The sequence below is a fragment of the Poecilia latipinna genome, unplaced genomic scaffold, assembly GCF_001443285.1.
Source record: "Poecilia latipinna isolate Pla-1442-1.1 unplaced genomic scaffold, P_latipinna-1.0 Scaffold835, whole genome shotgun sequence".
NCBI lineage: Eukaryota > Metazoa > Chordata > Actinopteri > Cyprinodontiformes > Poeciliidae > Poecilia > Poecilia latipinna.
Genome location: NW_015113451.1, coordinates 125,687 through 144,828, shown reverse-complemented (window position 1 = coordinate 144,828; position 19,142 = coordinate 125,687). Strand labels below are relative to the sequence as shown.

Sequence of the window (19,142 nt, the reverse complement as noted above, 5' to 3'; positions counted from 1 at the left end):
CGCCTGCCGCTAAGACGAGACAATAAGGGTAAACGCACGGACTCATCAGCGGAGGACGGATCGCTGTCGCAGCCTTATTCATCAGCGTAATTAGGCAGAGGAAGAGATGCAGGACAAGTGGCTAGCAGCACTGATGAAAGCTCATCAGCAGGCTTCGTTCAGAGCTGCGGTCACTGATTGGTGCTTTGACTATCATTGCCTGGAAACTACTTCAAAATAAAGGACTGTGCTCAGCTGAATGCCTATGAAATGGGCTTAATTGGCTTATAAAGGCAGACGGGCACGGAAATGGTTTTCACTTTCACTAAGAGTCTTTTCCCCATTCTGGGAATGTTGCTGTACAGATGAATGTTGTGAAGAAAGCCAACGCTGCTGCTCTTACGTTTTTTGGTTTAACAGTAATATTCAATGAAAGGTCATGATAACGCTGTCAGGACACTCAGACTTCCTGGTTTAAGTCTTCAACTGAAACACAACTAGTCTTTAAAGCATTCTGCCAGTGTTTTAAGGATTTTGTTTGCTTTTTTGCCTATTTTCTCATCTAGTTCTTGTACACTGTTGTGTAAAATCTTAAGACGATGGAAGAAATGGATTTGTGTTTGGTACGCATGAAACAACCAGGTTTTCAAAGCAGAGCTTTGAAATACTAAAGGCATGTGTAACTTCCACTCCTCACCTGTTCCTTTGGATTTTGGGTTCCTTTGTTTGACTGGTCTCCATGGAGATCAGAACCAAACACTCATTGTGCATAAGATAAAAGTAGGGACGCACGATATTGTATTTTTGGTCGGTATCCAATACGCCAATATACTACAACTCATTTGGTCGATTATCAATACCGATATTTTTTTTCCTATAGATACTTATTGAAACTATATGGCTTTCTCTACTGTGGCGTTAAAATGCTGTATTATCTTTGTCAATTTAGCCTACTAAATAATAAAAAGGAGGCTGAAAATGATGTAAAATTTTCAAATTGCATTATGTTTAATGTCAAACTTATTAATGACATCTGCTCCCTCTAAGACAGTGCTGTCCAAAATGGGTCCTCGAGGGCCGGCATCCTGCATGTTTTAGTTCTCTCCCTGGTTTAGCGCACTTGGATCAAATAATGGCTCGTTAGAAGACCTAAGAGGAATATTGACCTGCTGAGGAGGTTGTGAGGGGAGAGAACTAAAACATGCAGGATGCCGGCCCTCGAGGACCCACCTTGGACACCCCTGCTCTAAGACAATGACAACACTCAAAAAGAGCAAATTTGACAATGTGCTGTGCTGCAGGTATCATTGTCACTGGTTTGTCATATAAAAACAATGTCAATGTCGGTTATCAACAGAATGGTTAATGTTGATATTAAATTTTACAGCTAATATTGGCCGATACATGCCGATAATATCATTCATCAGTAGGGGTAAGGTTAGGTTACCCTAACCCTCTGCCTTAGAAATCTCCTCCAAATCTGTTCACTTCCAAAGAAACTTTCTACAAGGATATATAGACTTTTTCTGGGTAATTAGTTTATTTTTAGTTAATGGTGGAATTAACTCAAAAATGGGTTTGGTAGAGAGATATTTCAAGACTTCTTACGCATCCCAGAGGAACCACTGCAACAATTTATTTTCATAAATTTAACAACAACAAAAACCCTGAAGTATTTGAAAGAATGTAACTGAGGATCAAGTGTCAGACCTATTCTACGCGTCTTCCTCAAAATTCAAGCACTGGATAGAAATGAAATGAAAAAGCAGGTTAAGACCAAAGGAAAGCATTGGGGATTTTGTATTTAGCTGACCCACATCTCTCCATAATCCAGAAGAAATGGATAAGTACCTCATTTTAATACAATGAGGGTATTAATTAAAATTTTGTATATATATATTTTGAGAAATTCTCCCAATCCCAGCCCACATCGTGTTCCACCGCACACCTTGGCTCGTATTTCTGATTCAACCCGACACTTCAACCTCCGCTCGCCAAGAATCTTACTCCTCCATTACGCTGAGAGCTTCTTTGTTTTATTTTTTCTTCCAGTGCCAAGAGATCTGTAGCAAAAACGTTACACCAGAAGCTAAACATGACCTGACCATATGGCAGGGGGGACCTCGGCGGCCTTGTGCGCACATAAAACGGCTTCACGGGGAGCACAGCGCCCGGTGGCACCGAGCGACAGGAACATACAGAATACCAGAAACGAGAGATAAAGGCTCCAGATTGGGGTCCACTTGTAAAATGTAGCCAAGCTCTGATTGAAATCAAGAATTTCCTGGCAAACTTATGTGAAGCTTGCAAAAAAAATAAAACAAGTTAAAAAAAAACCTGAAAGAACGCAGCATCTTGAAGTAAAATAACTAATTATATCATATTGAATTCTATATCTGTGAATCTCAAAATGTTCAGCCTAAAATAAGTTACTATTCAAAATATTGCTAGACTCAGCAGCCAAACTGTGCCAAGTTCAATTATTTTAGTTCTAGTCATTTTTGCAGTTCATTAAGAAAAATAAAAAGTATAATCAGAAAATGTTTAAACCTTTTTATTTAACATCTTTGAATAATTTTACTTTTGGAATCCCCGCTGCACTGACCATGGTTAATTTGTTTTTAATTCCAGGTTTCATGTTTCAGCAAAATGTTCTTGTTTTGAATTTTGTAACATTTGAACTTTTACACTAACGTATTGCCCTCCACTTATATATAAATCAGAAATTAAATATATTTTTTAGAATTTTTAAAAAATAAAATATCAAATAAAAAAAATTAGCATTCCTTTTAATAGTTTCAATTTCACATTTTTAAACATTTCAGTGATAAATTGTATCGTAATACTGTGGTGTGATTTAATAACTGATATTTAGACATTCAGTAGAACATCAGACAAATTAAAAACTGGTGAAATTCTACACATATCATGTGTAATATTTAAATGGTTCTCAAAAATCTGCCTTATTTCCACAAGTAAGTTCATAAAATATAACAAAAAAAGTTGTCATATTTTCAAAATGCTTAATTTTTCTAGATAAGTACACTAACATGCACCAAAGGCCAAAATAGTATGTAAAGCACTCCACACCGAAGCAATGCTGACAGCTGGAAATGACAAAAAAAGTTAGCTTTAATGATTGCTTTTTTTATTATTATTATTCGTATTTGTCTTTCCGGTATACAGAAGAGTGATATGGAAACCAATAGTGTTACAAATTTTCTTTAATAATATTTTGTGTCTAATTATATGAGTAAAATAAACCCCAACTGTTGTTTAAACAGAATAACACATTGCTTTTTTTCTTGAGTTTTGCACAGTTTTTATTTTTATTTCAAATTAAATATCAAATTCAGTTCTATTTAAAATTTATGAAAAATAACATTTGGAGTTAGTTTCGTTTTTTTTGTGTGTGTTGCTCTGAAATGTTATAGAAACAATCTTAAAACCATTGTTCATTTTGTCCGTGTATTTTTTTGTGTTTTTCATATCTTTTTTTTGCATGTCAGGCCTTCCGTAGAGCAGCAATTAGCTTGACATTCATTTGAGAACAGCTGTTAAACCACTTCCTGTGCCTGTACATACCCTGAGCATCCACCAGCGATGCGGAGAACTAGTTTTTACGATGACCTGTGAATCAAAAGGGAAGCCGATCCGTCCTCTGCGGCTTCCTGATGGAAACCTGGAGTTATGGAGTCATCGGCGCTGCTGCAGTGCACAGGTGCCCGCGGCCCCAGTAATGAATGGCCACCTGGTCCAGGCTTGTCATCCCCGGTGCTGGAAGAGTTAGCGCCCCTGCTTGGATGGACAGCAATTTGTGTGCTGGAGTGCGGCCGCTGGCATTTACAGGAACATCTGGGGGCCGAGTCGGGCCCTGAAAGAGGGACGGCTCTCCAGAAAGTATCAAAATCCATTATATCTGCCATTACCCAAAGGTCCCAGGTGGAAAAGGTAGTTCAGTTTGTCATTTTTGACTTTTTCTGCTATTTACCTTTTTGGTTGTCTTGGGAACATGAAGCCTCTCCAGTACTTGTGTTAAGTCAATAATGTCCCTATAACCACTGGACAGTGGCTGGGCCTCTAAATCATCTCCATATATTTATTGGTTCATCTGTTTTACTACAAGAACGTATGTCACAGAATCTTTTTTTATTTAATAAAACGTAATAAATATTCAATTTAAATAAAAGGAATTGGAGAGATTTCATTTGGTTTTCTGCAGTGCAGTGGGAGCTGGGTCCAGTGCTTAGAAGTGGAAAAACTATGATAGAGTGCAGAAAAACATTAGTTTAATAAAATATTAAGTATTTGTGCAGTAATGTGGATGAAGTGACAGAACCTGAGTGTTCGGATGCTGCATTGACTTAACCATAAATCCCCTCCACCTCTCCAGGCCCACCGGGAACATCTGCTGAGTTTAGAGTTCCTCCTGAACTCAGACATCATTCAGAAGCTCAAGGCCGGCCGCCGTTACCGAGCGACGGGCCGCCTTGGTTGGTTACAGTCCAGCGTTCATTTTTCCGCATCCGTCACAGCGCTGCAGGATCTGGGCTGAGGTCGGACCAAGGTCACCTCAGGTCACCCATCCGTCTCACCCTGCATTGTCTCTTTTAAGAGCGTTCTTTGCGTCACTTTTGAAGGGAGCTCGCGAATGTTTCTGCTTGTGAACGGGGGCGTGCGGTGATGGATGCGCCGCGCTGACGGGAACATGATTACATGAACCGGGTGCTGCAGGCCGTTCAGCAGGCAGACGAAGCGCCATGTCACCTCTAAAGAGGCCATGAATGAATGTCCCTGTCGCCACCAAGGCCCACTTCCTTAATCAGGGTGTCGGATGGTAATGATTAGCTTCCTGTGTGCGGCTTCCCGAGTTGCCGAGGCGTCCGCATAATTCATACGCTGTTAATAATCTGCTCGGAGAGACAATGCCCTTCTTTTCTTTCTGAGCTTATCCGTCTCTAATCTGAGCCGCATTCCAACTTATTTTAAATTAAATTTAATTTATTATGACAAGTGCTTTCCTGGAATAAGGCTTCATGTTGGAGGATACAGGGGAATGCGAGGTGATTGCATCTAAATCCCCTCCCTCCACCCTCCTCTGGAGGTTTAGTGATGCACCGGGCTGCAGCTGCAGAGGAAGCAGCAGCAGCAGCGGCGGTGGTGGATCTGCCGCCGTAGGTCACGGCTGGGGAGGGAGGTGGATTACCGCCGCATCATTATAGTCAGAGTCTGTGTCCAAAACCTGGATTAGTAACATAGAGAGGGATTAGGCTTTATTATCCTACTCTGGCATCTGTTAAGGCCACCGGTCCTTGAGAAAAACATATTTTTGCTGTTACAGCCTGCTCGGTATGGGGATCCTGCCTTTACGGCGGCGCCGCTAACCTTCCTGTAAAGTCACATGGTTCAGAAATCCGATTTCATTAAGCAGCTGTTGTTGTTCTGAGCCGCAGACACAAACCTTCATGTGTTCTAATGGGATTTTATGCCAGGGGAAAAAAAGAAGTTTTTATATTAATGTGAAATATATCTCAAAGTAAAATCCAGTACAGAAACCAACCTATGGAAACCCTTTCAGAGGGGTGTTGAAAGTGTAGGTCAGGGGCTGTTTGCAGCCCTTGGAATGATTTTGTGCGGCCCTTGATGACAACTTAAGAATGACATAAATTTGGTTTTCCAACTCAGGAAGTGATGCAGGCACAGAAATCAGACTATTCTACTTGTTTCATTAATATATGATGCCGTTAAGTCATTGCTTAGCAACTAAAATAACTAATTAATTTTTATAATTGGTAAATTTTCCTCAGTTGTCAGACCTACCAGGTCATCTTAAACAAAAGCAACAAAAGATGATCGGCGATCATCAAGAAACTGAAATCGGATCATTTCTACTCACAACACTAGAGTTGGTCTAGTCTACAAAATTTAAATAAAATGTGTTTGAGTGGTTGGGCATCTGAAAAAAAATATGAAAAGACGCAATCTGAAAGAAGAACCAGTTGACAGAAGTCGAGTGTGTTTGATGATTCAAGTTCACTTTCAGATAAAAGTCAGCAGATACTCTAAATGAATCAGTCTCCTGTCTCTGCCTGTTGTTTGCCTTCCAGACTGAGGAAATCTGCAGCTAAATGAAATCACTTAATTTTAAAATTACACAATATATTCTCCTTAAAAGCTTTTGTTAAGTTTGCATGTGAAATCCATCCAGCAGCCTTTAGTTGATTAGTCTCTTTATTCCAGCCATCAGTGCTTGTGGACGTGGCATTGAATTACGGCGCACATTTGTCAATAGCATTTACCTTCATGCTCAGACGCGATTCAAGGGAATGCCGTTTGCAGTGCGGGGCTTCCACACAAAAGAACCATAAGAGTTAACCTTGAAGTATTGATTTCCTGCCACGGTGTACATGTGCCATAAATCCGCCATAAATCCATGGCTCTCTGTTCATTTTTCTTCCTGTCTCCCTCCAACTTTTCTCTCCCCGTGCAGAGATACTGAGCGGCGGCGTGTACGTGGACCAGAACAAGTTCCTGTGCCACGCCGACACCATCCACTGGCGCGACATTATCAAGAACCCCCAGGCGGAGCTGCTGGTGGTTCCGTCCAACAACAGCAACAACGGATGTGAGTAAAGTCCAAAAGCACCCCCTTCCCCCCCAGTCCCCCAGCGTCCGTACGGACCCACGCATGAACATTCATGACCTATCGCTTTTATTTCATTCTGTTTGCCTGCTGGGTATTTGGAAGCGAAATCACTTGGTGTTAGATCAACATGCGAACCTTTCCAGTGGAGTTGAAACCAGCATGGCTTTTGCAGCAAAGCCCATGGAACTGCTGTCGGCTGGGCTCTTTGTAAATCTCAATAAAGCTGACAGCTAGTTTGAAGTGGCGCGCTTCCCTCTCTGTCCGGTGGACATTTGGTGTCAGACGAACTGGCGGTTGAAGACAGACTCTTGCAAACTTTTCTGTGTGTGTATCTCAACCTTTGGGTGAGTTGAAAGGATACATTATGAGGTTTGTCTAGACAATTTGTGAATTTAACTTGAATAAATTATCCTCACTACTGTGACCACCTCTATAGAGGCTGGTGCTCTGGAAGTTTGAGACAAACTGGAGTTAACACAATGCTAACTCCAAGGAAATGTTGCTGCACATCAATATGGAAGGGGCTTTAAAACACTTTGAAGTGAGAAAGATTAGTCATGAGTGAAAAACATCGGAAGAAGTTTATTCAAGTCCCAAAGGGAAATTAATGTTACAGCAGGATAAAATGCAAAAAAGACATACAAACAAAGAGACATACAATCAAAGTTCTAAAAATGAGGGACAATACAATGTGCCAAAACAAATAACAAATAAAACCATATGACCTCTGGAGTGATGCCCTTTGGACAGAAAGGACCACAATGGGAGTGTCTGGACACAACGCAAACAACGGTCGATTGACCAGAAGAAACATTGCGGATGCTGCTTCTTTGGTGGTTTCTAATAGAATCAGACAGAATCTGGATTAGTGGATATTAAATTCAAAAAACTACCTGTCCTTTAGATCTTGAGCAGAATTGCATCTGCGTTGCAACAACTTGAAACCGTAGCAAACCAGACCTCATGGAGAGCAGGTTACTGAAAGACCAAGAAAAACATTTTGGGAGAGACCTTTAGATGCAAAATGTGTGAAACATTGTTATTTTGTTGATTAGATGGTGCTGATGGAGGAAGAGGGTGGTTGTGGGGGGGGGGGGGTTAAGCACTAAAGTGTGGAGGAGGTGGGCCAACAAAAATGACAAGAGAGTGCGTGGGAGTGGAGGTTGCCAAATAGGCGCCCGTTGCCAAGATGTAGACAGTATTTAACATTGGGACCTGTGGTGGGAGTGGCTGAAGGGGCCGGGTGACAATCGGCGGCGTTGTTCCACTCACTGTGTAATTAACCCATAGTCAATTAAGTCTTGATGATGGGCCACAGCCAGATGAGCGCTGTCAGGTCCCACTTTCCCTGACAGAAAGGGAGTAGAGGCCCTGTTTTCACGCTCTTCTTCCTCACCAACCACAACCACTCTATTGTCTCGTCAGCTCAGGAGTTTCCACAATTGTGTCCCTGTCACCAGTCAGGAGAAAGTTTTGGCGTCCCGCTCGCTGCGACGTGTTGGTTTCATTGGAGTTTGTCTGACGTGTTTGCTTTGTTTTCCAGGCAGGCGCTGCCATCGCTCCTGTATCGGACGCTGCTGGGGTCCTCAGGAAAGCCAGTGTCAAACATGTGAGTGCGGACAGTTTGTATCTGGATCTTCTCCATGGCAACCCCAGACCTGGTTATTACTAAAATATGCTTCTGCTTTGGCTTTTTAGCCGATTTTTTAAATAGCTTTAACCCAACGAGAAAAGACTCGATGCACATTTATGGTATTTACCATTAGCTCTCTAGACTTTCTGCCTTTCAAAAGTTTTAATTTACCCACTGAGTCACAGTCTGCACCCTATGTAGGTATTATCTGACTCTCATATAGGTATTAGGAGGATCAGTTTAAAGTGGCTCCTACTCCTTGTCCAGAGATGATGAGCATCAAATGTGACCGAACACAATATGAGGGCCTATTTTTATCACTATTTCATACCCACATGGCCCCCATGAGCAAATGTTTAGAAACTAGCATGTGTATGTGAATCCTATGTGAATCATTTTCAGGATGAGTTGACGTTAGTTTCGGTGTGGGACCTATTGGGTTCCATTACAGACCAGAAAACCCTTTCGGGAACCTTTAGCCTTAGCTAGGTCTCAGATAGGTCTTATGGAAATGAACTGAAATAACTACATGGAGAGCAAACCTTAAAGTCATTTAGGATGGGGTGTATGGAGCCTATTTAGGATGGGGCTGTTATAGGTTATACCTAAATACACCCTAGAGCAAATGAAGACGTCAGGTGGGATTGAAAACGTTGCCTGGCATCAGAATAGAGTTTTTGTTCTTCTTGTCCTGCCCCCAACTAAAACCTCTTATCTGTTGTCAAGTCTCACTGCCAGTTAAAGTCTGGTTTGGTTCTAGCTTGGTTGGGTGTGTCTCCATTGTGTATCACTATGTGATGACCATAACCGGAGCTGTGGTCAACGCTCCTGTGATGTCATTTTGCGCATGTGGACAGTTATTGGGAGGACAGTTTCTCCAAATTCTCTTGCCATATTTGTGAATTGCAGGTTGCTTCGGATGCAATCCTCCACCACAATTAATTAAAGGTTTTGGATCTCAAGGTTTGACCATAGAGTTATTGATTTTCAGCTCGCCGTTTCACCAATTACTGCTGGCCAATCACCGAACGCGTCTGCTATCAGTCAAATCGCCAAGAGGTTCCAAAAAATGGGGAGGAACCTCTTAAAATGGAGCCGATACTGGCACAACCAGTTCTACATGACACGTAGGGCCAAGTGGGGTTATTAGTCATTCTTGATTAAATCTGTTGTAATTGTGCAACACATCTAAGACCCAGATGGATTGGGTTCCCATTTTTCCATAGAGTTAAGTTAGTTCAAACCTTTGAAACTAAGTCATTATGAGCCAATGTCTCATTGGTCTCACTTTCTTAGAGCATTTCATATAAACGCCCCATACTTCACTTTGTTTGATTTTTGATTTTCATATAAATAAGAAAATGTATCTGTTGGCACAATCATTGGTGTCAACATCTAAATCAAGGAGGAGCTCAGAAAAAAACAAACAGCTGTTTTAGAGAGGATTTTCTTGCTGCTCTTATTGAATTAGTAAAAGCTGATAATTTAATAAACCAACAAGCTGTGGAACAATAAACAGGCAGAATGCTCAAGAAGTGAACCCATGCGAGTGTTAGCAGTTTGTAGAATGAATGCTGTTTTTCACAGATTAATGAACCACAGAGGCTTGTTGATGTTCCACATCTGTAGCGTTATGTTGGCAGCCCAGCAGTTATTAATTCCTCCAACCTTCTGATTACTGGCTGCTACGTTCTGCTTGGTGTGTAAATCTGCGTCTTAGCTCCAGTGCAAAAAAGAAAACAGCTTTAAGAGAACCGTAATGTATACAAATTAGGACACAATTTTAGCAATACTGAGAAACTTTTTAAGGACTGATATAAAACTTAATAAAAGATAAAGAATAAACTAAGGTATAAAACTTTGAATTCTTGCAATAATTGGATGAAAAACAACGAAATGGAAAATCCTGACCTAGTCAAAGTTAGTTTTGGCACCATTGAGATGAAGTGGAGTGTATCCCTCTAACATCTCACAGCTAGGAGTGAGCTAAAGTGTAGGAAGATATTGATATTTTCCTCTGCAATAAAACATATTTTTGCTGGGGTTTTTTATTTAATGAATAAAAACTGGTTACATTTTCTATAAGATAATACAATCAGACCATTATTATTATTTAATGAACATTTTATAGTCATATTCTCACAGGGTTTCCAGATACTTAGCAACAAACGTTTTTGGCAACATTGCTTTAAATAGAAAAAGAAAAAAATGGAAAATGGAAAAAGAAAATAAATAAATAACTGAGCTTCAGAACTATTATGGCAGCAGATAAATACAGTTTTTTTTTTGTTTTTTTTTAATGGCAAACAGAAATCTTTTCTTTCCCTTTCTCGGGAGAAGCTGCTGCTTTTCCCTGCACCTCCGACATGCCACCTCTGATTCGTACCTGCCAAGCACAATTTTCAGCTGCTTGGCTCTGAGCTCAGGCTGGAGGAGGAGAGTCTCTCTGGCAGGTGTTGCATGAACCAGAGGGCGCTTCACGTTTTTTTTTTTTTTTTTTTCTCTTTACGTCTGTCTAACTCTGTAAGTATGTGCTCACAAATCCACTTGTCTCGACCTTTAGGAAGCAGAAACCTTTCATTTCATTCGTGTCACATAACGGTCGCGAAGGCTGAGGGTGGTGGTATATTGTCTCTTTTAGGAATGTGGGTTTGTGTGTGTGTGTCAGACCTTTTAAAATTCGGTCTTCTCACTTCTTGGGCAGTGACAAAATCGGTGTGTGCAGAGCAGTGTGACGGTCGCTGCTTCGGGCCTTACGTCAGCGACTGCTGCCATCGAGAATGCGCCGGCGGCTGCTCTGGCCCCAAGGACACCGACTGCTTTGTGAGTCTGCTCTTTGATTTCTCTTCTTTAACTTTTGAAACGATCCCCTTTGCTTCTAATGCTTTTACTAAAGTGTAACCTTGTTGAATTTTTCCCCACATTTTATTGGGTTAAAACCACCAACTTCCATTAATTATGTTGGAATTCATCGAATGAAATCTACTGCAACAAATTTCCTTCAAAAGTTATGAAAGTTATAAAACAAAAAATAACCTCATGAAGTTCAAGAACAGCAGCAGACGGGTCAGGGAGAAAGTTGTGCAGAAGGTTAAAATGATATCCCACAGAAACATGGAGGTCCACCTTGACAGTGCAAGGCACCAAAAATCTGACCTTTATAGGAAAGGAAGGCTTTAAAAAAGACACTGTCGAAAGAACGTCCACTGCAAATTTTCCAAAAGCACTTTGGTGGTGGTAGCATCATTTTTGAGGGACTAGTCACACAAAATTAACTATTTCCTTTTTTCTTTTTGTTAGCATATCAAAAATATTCCAAAAATGCAGCTTACGAAGCTAAGCCAGCTTGACGTAGCTATTGACATCAAGCAGCCAATAAGCTATTTGATGCACTATTGGCTGGTGTTAGTAAACCAGCATATTCGGGAATACCTTTCATTTTCCTTTGTGCCGACTGGCTGAACCCAATAGCCAACATAAGGGAGACTGTAAATGTTAGCTTCTTTGGTAGCCCTAAGACCCTTTCTACTGCGTGAATGAAGGAATATTAAGGTATATATGGTGTTTGAGCTATTAAAATAGGCAGCCAGAAGCATTTTTAGAGGATATTAGCTATTCACCAACCAAGTATGTATGACTGCAGACACCTACTTCATCAATCTGGTGAAGTAGGTGAAGTAGGTGTTTACCAGCTAGCTGTTGCAACTTATTAAGCACTTCAGTCTAACATTAGTGACGTCTTCATAACTTTTCTTTCCGCCTCAGTTAACACAGAACTTCCTGTCACATTTCAAAATAAAAGCATCAGCATATGCTTTTATTTCCCTACTGTTTTAATAATTAACAGTAGGGATTTTTTTTAGAGATGTTTATAAGTAGGGAGGGCTAAATCTTTATACCCTGCCACTACATTTAAGAAAAATCCATTTTGTTTCCTGAAATAATGCGAAACTGACACAAGTATTAAGAAAAGTAAGGGAATATAATTTCTGTAATATTTCTGCTGCCGAAACTAGCCAAGCAGTGTCTGTGGTGAACTGCCCACTTTGAGTCTACCGAGAACCCCCTCCCATACCGCCCACTAATACCGCTAGTCCTCTGTTAGAATGGACCAGTCAAAGTCCAGTTCTAGATCCAACTGAGAATTTATGGCATATCTCGAAAATGTACGTCAACACACACAATCTCCATCTAAGACATTCAGCTTTAATTGCAGCCATATGTCAGTTCTGCTCTACTTTCTGTCATTTCTTCAGATTAAAATTAAACCAGTTTGTGGTTGTAATGTGACAAAATGGTAAAAAGGGACTTTCCAACGCTCTGTGCCTGCTGACAAACCATTTTACAGGCTTGTAAAAGCTCACTGTTATCAAATTTGGGATTTGGCGTTCCAATTATGACCGTTTTTATCACCCCAACTTCTTCTTGTTTTGCAAACTTGCACATCGACGAAGTGGATATTGCTGCTGTAACTCACCTAAAGGCCCGTCCAACTCAATTACCGATGGCCATGGACGTCAAGACGCTTAAAGGGGGCTTTATGGGAGAACATTACGCCGTTTACATCATGGCCTTGGATCAATGGCTTCAATTTTTCTCCCATTTGGCATCCACAGAGACGGGAAGCAGCCGCATGATTCGCATGTTGGAATGCGGCGTAAAAATGATGTGCTGCTGTAATTCTCCTTCCCTCACTGTGACTGATGTCTCTCACCTCACCAGCAACTCCACACCTTTATGGGAGGAGATGCAAGCATTTAAAGTTTGGGCTTATTCATTTATTTATTTTTTTTTCTGGAAGAAGCCACAAATGTTCATCACACTAAAAATTAAAAATACAAATTGAAATATTTAATCTAAATTCTATTTTGCACCAATTCATAACTAATGTCTTTAGTTATATCCAAACACATAAGCTCAGTTAAAACTGGGCTATTGACATTTGCCAAGGGCAGCATTAAAAAGGGCGTACATGTGTATAATTTATAATTATAACGTTTAACTTCCCTGAAGAAGTTTTTTATTCTTCTTCTCTTTCTTTTTTACCTTTTGGACAGCTGTTTTTGGTGTGTAACCATGGCAACAAGGTATTGTTTTTGCTTCCAGGAGCAGCTAATTAACGTCTTCTAAACTTAAATATTCCTTGAACTACGACCCTGAATCCCAGAAAAGTTAAAAAGGAAGCTTCATGGATGAAGAATAATTTCCTCCAGCATCTCTCTACCGGCTTTCTATTCATACGACTAGACCGAAATGGAAACAGGAGCAGCAAAGGGTGTGGATTAGCAGTAGTAACTAACAGCTGATGATGTCCATCAGGACGTGTTGCTGTGGAATCTCGTCTCTGCTACCTGGATACTGAACTGTTAGCATGTCATGCTGGTTATGAGACAGTTATAGAGCAGGTCTTCAGTCAGAGCCTTCTTCAGATTCGATGCAAGACTGACTGCTTCTTCTTTTGGGAGAAATAAAGTATCGTTGAATCGTCTTACACTGGATATTCTATGGATGTAAAGTTAGCGCTCCCATTGTGTTACGTGTATATGCATTGCTATCACTGCTGATGATAACAGACTCAGTCATAAACATATAAAAACTGATAAGCATTTACTATGTAAGGTCAGGAGTGAATATTTGCATTTATTTCTGTTAAACAGTATTTCTGTCTTCCATGTTTGTTGTCAACATAGAGCAGGGGTGTCAAACTCATTTTCGTTTTAGGCCAAATCAAGAACACTAATGCTCTTAAAGGGCTGGTTGTACCAAAATGTATTGATAAAACCTGTTCACAAACTGTTAAAATATCAATTAATCCTTAAAATTAAACAGCTTTTCAGTCCCTCCAGGATTTTCTGATTCTTTGTGTGATTTTTTTTTTTTGCAATAAAAATCAAAGTGTTGGGAAATATTTGCCATATTTGTGCTTATTTATGATGGCAAATGTGACTTTTTAATTACTTGCTGTATAGATTATTGTCTGTAATCTGACATCAATTAAAGCTGAGGCAGCTGTTTAGTACAAGTAAGAAAGCTTTTGACAATTTTTGAGAAACATTTGCAATAAACTCCCAATTGTTAGTGCAATTTGTTGATTTTTACGTGAATTTCCACGATAATTCTCAAGAAACCGGAGGGACTGAAGGACATAATTTAGCAGTAAACAAATAAAAACTGCATTGATTTGATTGAACATAATATTTAAGCACACTTATTGTTTAATCTAGAATCCAGAGGGCCACATAAAAAGCTACAGCGGGCCAGATTCAGCCCACGGGCCTTGAGTTTAACATACGTGACATAGAGAGTCGGATTTTATGATTGTATTATGATGTCGTAACATCCACTGCTGCCAGTAGATCACAGTGACTATATTGTTACTCCTGTATTATCTTGCAGGCCTGCACCAACTTCAACAACAGCGGCGCCTGCGTCACCCAGTGCCCCCAGCCGTTTGTCTACAACCCCACCTCCTTCCAGCTGGAGCCCAACCCCCGAGCCAAGTACACCTACGGAGCCTTCTGCGTGAAGAAATGCCCCCGTAAGTCCGAGGTGCTGTTGACGCTCATAAAGGTGTTAATGAAGTCTTCCAGAAGAAGCGAGCATGCTCTAATCTCCGCTGAAATTAGACTCCAGACGATTATTGCGAGGCAAGATAAGTGGCTCCAGCCTAAACAAATGGTGTATCTCAATTAGCTAAGTTGCCGCACCATCTGCTTGGACTGATGTCGGCAAAGAAGCAAAGAGCAGTTCTCTGTTCTCGGCTGTGGAGGGTCTGCAGTGCAGGAGCAATTAGCCCAGCGCGAATTAAAAGTCAGGCGACAGATTGCATATTCCGAATCCACTGATCATCAGATGAGATTTATCATCCCTCAGCTCTGGGTTTGCATCGTCAGAGGGAGCGTCTGTGTTCATGGCTTCTCGTTTCTGTCAGATAACTTCGTGGTGGACCACAGCTCCTGCGTCAGAGCGTGTCCCAGCAACAAGATGGAGGTGGAGGAGAACCGCATCAAAATGTGCATCCCATGCACCGACATCTGCCCGAAAGGTGAGCGGTGTTGTCATCCGTGTTCACAGTAAATCCAATTCTGGAGTTTTGCTTTCTGTGATCTGAAAATCGTTTCCGGTGAACGTTCCTCTCCGGAGGAGAAATGCGGCGTCAATGAAGGTCAGATGTTTGATCCCGACATCAGTCGGAATGTTAATTAAGAGAAAATAGCCTCTTAATGAGAAGCGGCTACCTGAAGTCGTTTTGCTACAGAGACGTCAGCTAACGGCCCAAAATGCCTGACGTGGAATTAAGCGGCGTTAGCTCAGTAGTGAAGATTATCCTCTTCATCAGGTTGTTCTCCACAAAGGTAACCGATCTGCCCTTTCTCTTCAGAGAGGACGGCAATAATGTTTTCCTCCAGGCGGCGCGCGGCGGCCGCGCCATCAGCTGATTGGCCGATCCCCTGATTACATCGTCACGTCACCGGGACGGGTTAATGAGGGATAGCCCAAGGAACTGTGGGAAATGATAACAAATTAACATTTCAGATATGGAATTGGCCGGTATAAATCACTATCAGAAAGTGGTTACACCACTTAATGCCACCTTATTCATCATCCCTCCCTTCTGCCCGTGTCAGAAACACTTGGCTCGCGCCGGGCTGAGTGTAATTAATGCAGATGTAATGAATTCATTATGGAGAGGGAATGGATGGAGATTGGCCCATGCTTTCATCAAAAGAATTCAAATGCGTGGAGCGGGGCCACGGCCCCGCCGGAGCACCAAAGAACTTTATTTTGATGAAAGAGAATGGGAAGGGTAACATTGCAAAGGGGAAGAAAAATGGCTTCTAGAGGTTCTTACAAGGACACCTTGGACACCTCGCCACGACAACACTAGCTGCCGGATTGACATGCGACTGTGTTTGCGTTGTCAGTGTGCGACGGCATCGGGACGGGCAGCCTGCAGACGGCTCAGACCGTGGACGCCAGCAACATAGACAAGTTTGTCAACTGCACCAAAATCAACGGCAATCTCATCTTTCTCATCACCGGCATCAAAGGGTGAGTATCAAGATCAGTCATTTAGAAATATATGACCGGAATGCAGAGAAACAAAACACAATACCAGCCACACAAGAAAAACAAAACCCATCCAAATGATCAAGCACAGTGCTGTAGGAGTGATGCTTTGGATTTGTTTTTGCAGCTAGAGCCATGAAGTTCTCTGTGAGAGGGGTCAGATCATTCCTGAAGGCAACGCTACAAGCTGTTGAACCTTAGGGTGTACTTACTTTATAGAACAGGGTGCTTTGAACGTTTCTGTTTGCCGCTAAAGTAAAATCCGAATGGAGACCCAGAACTTAGGCAGCGGTGAGAAACTATTTCCCTTTTGACCTTGAAACACTTTGGAACATTGGCTTTCCCTTCTGGACCTTTGATCTCTAGAACTGGATCTAGTAGAAGACAGAGAGATTTCTACCTGATTGAACAGAAGACATGGATTATACTTTATTTATAGGTTTATATCAGTGGGGAAGTTGCAGACCAGGGTAGACAATGTTTGGTCAGAACCACAGTGTACCAGCTGCCAAGCACGGTGGTAGAGGAATACAATCGTTGAGTTTGTCTTGAATGAAGTGATGGTCTCTGAAGTGATTGCTGTGTGTTTCATAGGGACATGTACCACGGCATCGGACCTTTGGACCCGGAGCGTCTCAGTGTCTTCCGCACTGTCAAGGAGATCACAGGTGACCCGTTTGGTTTGTGTTTACTGGTATGTGTGTGTGATGGTTCAACAGACTTTCAGAGTGTGTGTGTTTGAGTGTGTATGTTTATGCATTAGCTGTTACAGCCCTAAAGGGGCCTGTCTACAAACCGCTTTTCTTCATATTAAACCGCGACTTGCAGTTGAACCAAACGGCTAATGGAGTGAAACTGCATTTTCATTATGAAAACACCAGCAATAAAAAAGAGCAATGGCCACTCCATCCCCCACCGTTTCCTGTTCCATCCCCGTTAATGTCATTTCCATAGAGGCTGATCTGATATAATCTGTCATTAAACGGCAAGTGCAATCAGACTGAATGTCCAAAGTATGAAATCTATTCTTTTAATTAGTGCAGGCTGCTTTCTCTCTTTGTCTGCACCTAAGAAATAAACCCTTCTTCTATTTCCCCTTTCATAATCCTCTTATAAAAACAACAAAAAAGAAAAAGCAGCAGTGAACATCTGAGGAAAGTGTAAAGTCAAAGTCCATGTGGTGTGTTCTCAGGGTACCTGAACATCCAGTCCTGGCCTGAAAACATGACGGATCTGAGCGTTTTCTCCAACTTGGCGACCATCGGAGGCAGATCCCTTTACAGGTAGGATTCAACTGATGCAGGTGGAAGCATGACACACATTCAGAGTGGCAAACCAGGTTCTGGTGGTACCTGGTATTACTCTCTGCTCATTGGTTATGCAACAAAAACAAAATTAGCACAAAAAGTAAAGTTTTCTTATAATGAAGTTGTTCTTTGTGGTAACGATGCTTCTTTGCAATGCATCTGACAAAATCTCAATAAAGAGAATGGAAAACAATCGAGCGACTGAAAAAAATGTTCAGATGTCCCTGTTTGGGCCTGTTTGTTTGCTTGAAGTACTGACCTCGACTCTGTAGAACCCTTAAAGCAAAACTGCTTTGATTTGATTGATTAAATAATATTTAAGCAGACTGTTATCTTAGTGGTTCGATTTATGTGTCCCTTTAGAGTCTTGATGAATATATTAAAAGTTATAGTGATCCAGATTTGGCTCATGTGCCTTAATGATGATGATGATGATGATGATGATGATACCAGAGTGACCAACACAACCATGAGCCATTCTCTCCTCTTGCAGTGGGACCGGCATTTCTCTGCTGATCCTGAAGCAGCTCTGGATCTCCACCCTCCACTTCCAGTCTCTGAACGAGATCAGTGCCGGAAACGTCTACATCATGAACAACACCCGCCTCTGCTTCTACAACACCGTCAACTGGACGTCGCTCTTCAGGACCTCCAACCAAAAGGTCGTCGTCCGCAACAACCGGGACCCTAAGGAGTGCAGTGAGTAGCTGCGGATGTTACATCTGGGAGCCTTCAAGGTTTGAAAATGGTTTCTAGAGCTACAATAGTTGAATAATTTTATGGTAGGAAAATAGTGGAAGTGTGTCCACCATTAGTAGCTTAAATTATATAAGTTTTTCTTATAGAAAAGAATAGCCACATCTGAATGAAAGTATCAGAGGTAGGCACAGTACCTAAAACTTGTACTCAAGTAAGAGTAGCACCATGTTAATGTAATAGTAAAAAAGTATTTGGTAAACAGTCTACAGAAGTACTCAGTAACTGAACAAATGATCAATCATTTAATATTTAAACATTACATCATCAGATGGACAAAAAAAAATATAAAGTGAAGTGCAAATTTTGGTATTGTAAGGACCAAAAATGACATTCCTTTATATAATTAACAAAAAAATAACAAAATTAGACAAAATATATATTTTGTTTTACAATCACGTTTTTTTCAATAAAAACGTATGAGACTTCAACAAAAACTTCAGGTGTTCCTGTTTGTGTCTGGTGATTTTTTTATTAAAACATTTTTGTTTTTCATTCAGTGGGTAGAGAATCCAGAAAAATTTACTCAAGAGGAAAAAAATACCGTGTAGTAAAATGACTCCTAAAAGTAGTATTTATTTATTTTTTCCATAAAGTTACTTAAGTAAATGTAACTGAGTAAATGTAACTAGTTACTACCCAACTCTGGAAAGAATTGACAATGGAAGCAGTGGATAAGTATTAATAGTTCTATGTTCCTATCTTCTGAAATAACTACATTTAATCTAAATGAATGGAATTCTGTTTTGTG

The 19,142-nt window shown here is 41.0% G+C and overlaps 1 protein-coding gene across 2 annotated transcripts in view; it reads left to right on the top strand.

The window, feature by feature from the left end:
* The window catches only part of LOC106956630 (receptor tyrosine-protein kinase erbB-4-like), a 137,627-nt gene that overhangs the window by 44,450 nt on the left and 74,035 nt on the right, over window positions 1-19,142 (top strand). For both annotated transcript variants that reach the window (XM_015047590.1, XM_015047589.1), the window contains exons 3-11: window positions 6,470-6,604; window positions 8,169-8,234; window positions 10,963-11,081; window positions 14,655-14,796; window positions 15,190-15,303; window positions 16,184-16,310; window positions 16,923-16,996; window positions 17,521-17,611; window positions 18,129-18,334. In XM_015047590.1, coding sequence (XP_014903076.1) covers window positions 6,470-6,604; window positions 8,169-8,234; window positions 10,963-11,081; window positions 14,655-14,796; window positions 15,190-15,303; window positions 16,184-16,310; window positions 16,923-16,996; window positions 17,521-17,611; window positions 18,129-18,334 — 1,074 coding nt within the window. The remainder of the gene's footprint in view (window positions 1-6,469; window positions 6,605-8,168; window positions 8,235-10,962; window positions 11,082-14,654; window positions 14,797-15,189; window positions 15,304-16,183; window positions 16,311-16,922; window positions 16,997-17,520; window positions 17,612-18,128; window positions 18,335-19,142) is intronic.